The sequence below is a fragment of the Aplysia californica genome, unplaced genomic scaffold (genome assembly GCF_000002075.1).
Source record: "Aplysia californica isolate F4 #8 unplaced genomic scaffold, AplCal3.0 scaffold00359, whole genome shotgun sequence".
Classification (NCBI taxonomy): domain Eukaryota; kingdom Metazoa; phylum Mollusca; class Gastropoda; order Aplysiida; family Aplysiidae; genus Aplysia; species Aplysia californica.
The window spans coordinates 762,568-764,331 of NW_004797629.1; the positions used below are offsets into that span (position 1 = coordinate 762,568).

The following is a 1,764-nucleotide window of genomic DNA, read 5'->3' on the forward strand; positions in this document are numbered from 1 at the left end:
ATGTATGTATGTATGTATGTATGTATGTATGTATGTATGTATGTATGTATGTATGTATGTATGTATGTATGTATGTATGTATGTATGTATGTAGGTTTGTAATGTTTGAAAAGTATGTAGGTGTGTGTGTGTCTGTGTGTGTGTTTGTGTGTAGGTGTGTTTGGGTCTGTGTGTGTTTGTATGTATGTGTTTGTAGGTGTGTGTGTGTGTGTGTCTGAGAGTGTGTATGTATTTCATGTATGTGTGTGTCTCTGTGTGTATGTACGTAGGTTCATAATGTTTGTAATGTCTGTAGGTGTGTGTGTATGTAGGTTTGTAATGTATGTAGGTGTGTGTATGTAGGTTTGTTATGTATGTAGGTGTGTGTGTGTGTGTGTGTGTGTGTGTGTGTGTGTGTATGCGTGTGTGTGTGTGTGTGCACGTTTGTAAGTTTGTACTGTATCTAGTTGTGTGTGTCTGTGCGTGTATGTATGTACGTTTGTAATGTATGTAGGTGTGTGTTGTGTATGTATGTATGTATGTCATGTATATATGTATGTATGTATGTATGTACGTATGTATGTATGTTTACATGTGTTCATGTGTGCACGTGTGTGTAAGTGCGTGCGTGCATGCGTGCGTTAAAATTAGCTCAAGCTGAGCTTTGCCCGGCATGTCTCGTAACTACGTATCAGTTTAAAACCTCTTGTGTTAAGCCTGTTTCTCTCTCTCTCTCTCTCTCTCTCTCTCTCTCTCTCTCTCTCTCTCTCTCTCTCTCTCTCTCTCTCTTTCTCTTTCCATTTTTTTATCTCTCTCTATTTTTCTATCTCCGTATCTTGTGCTAGGCCTCTTTCTTTGGTAGATATACAGAGCTGCTTTAGTCTAGTGTTAGGCCTATTTCTTTGTGATACATACAGAGCTGCATTAAGCGTACTCACAGTTGCTCTTGGGGAAGCCAACGCGGAAAAACATGCAGCCCATTAAATAAACGCTTCGTTTTTACTAGTGAAAATCGCAGTCAGACTCGCACTACCTACTCTGCTTTTTAAACGATGATGATGATGATGACGATGATGACGATGATTTTTTTTTGTTGGTACATGTTCCCGAAGAAGCCCTTTATGGGATGAAACGTTGAACTTATATTAAATTTGAAAAGTCTACTAAGTCTCAAACCCTTTTTTTATTCCCTGCTACCTACAATGATGATGATGATGATGATGATGATGATGATGATGATGATGATGATGATGATGAAAGTCTTGAAAACACAGCTGCTTACGTGCAGAACTGAGAGTCAGCTGGCGTGACTTTTTTAAGCTTCTCGAGTAGTTTGGTGCAATTGTCGAGACGGTCCACGCATCCCCCGATAGTGGCTGAAGAAAGAAGTGGAAGTTTTCAGAATACAGGGTGATCCCGATAAAATGTGAGGCAGCGTGGTGGAATCAGGCTCTCGTCAAACTAATCAAAGTGAAGAAACTTGCGTTTTTCCACAGGTTTGTGCATTTTTTTCAAATTTTTGTTTTTTGACTCAACACCTTTCAAGCCCAATAAAGAAATCATTTCTGTATGGCTTTTTCTTTTTAAAAAACTTTGATTAAAGGCACAAAAATTTTAATTTTCAGCTACCACGGACTCTTAAGCTAAGGAAATAACTAATCTTTGGAGTCCATTTTCTCACTAATCTTACCTCTGACAACAGGTGACCCCCACCCCCTACATCTCAAATATCTCGACTAGTATTCAAGATAAATGGACATTCCCCCCCCCACCCCCCACCCCCCA

The 1,764-nt window shown here is 39.5% G+C and overlaps 1 protein-coding gene across 1 annotated transcript in view; it reads right to left on the reverse strand.

The window, feature by feature from the left end:
• The window catches only part of LOC101858200, a gene marked incomplete in the record, with an annotated part of 25,685 nt that overhangs the window by 7,385 nt on the left and 16,536 nt on the right, over positions 1-1,764 (reverse strand). The window contains 1 exon segment of the mRNA XM_013085254.2: positions 1,262-1,355. Coding sequence (XP_012940708.1) covers positions 1,262-1,355 — 94 coding nt within the window.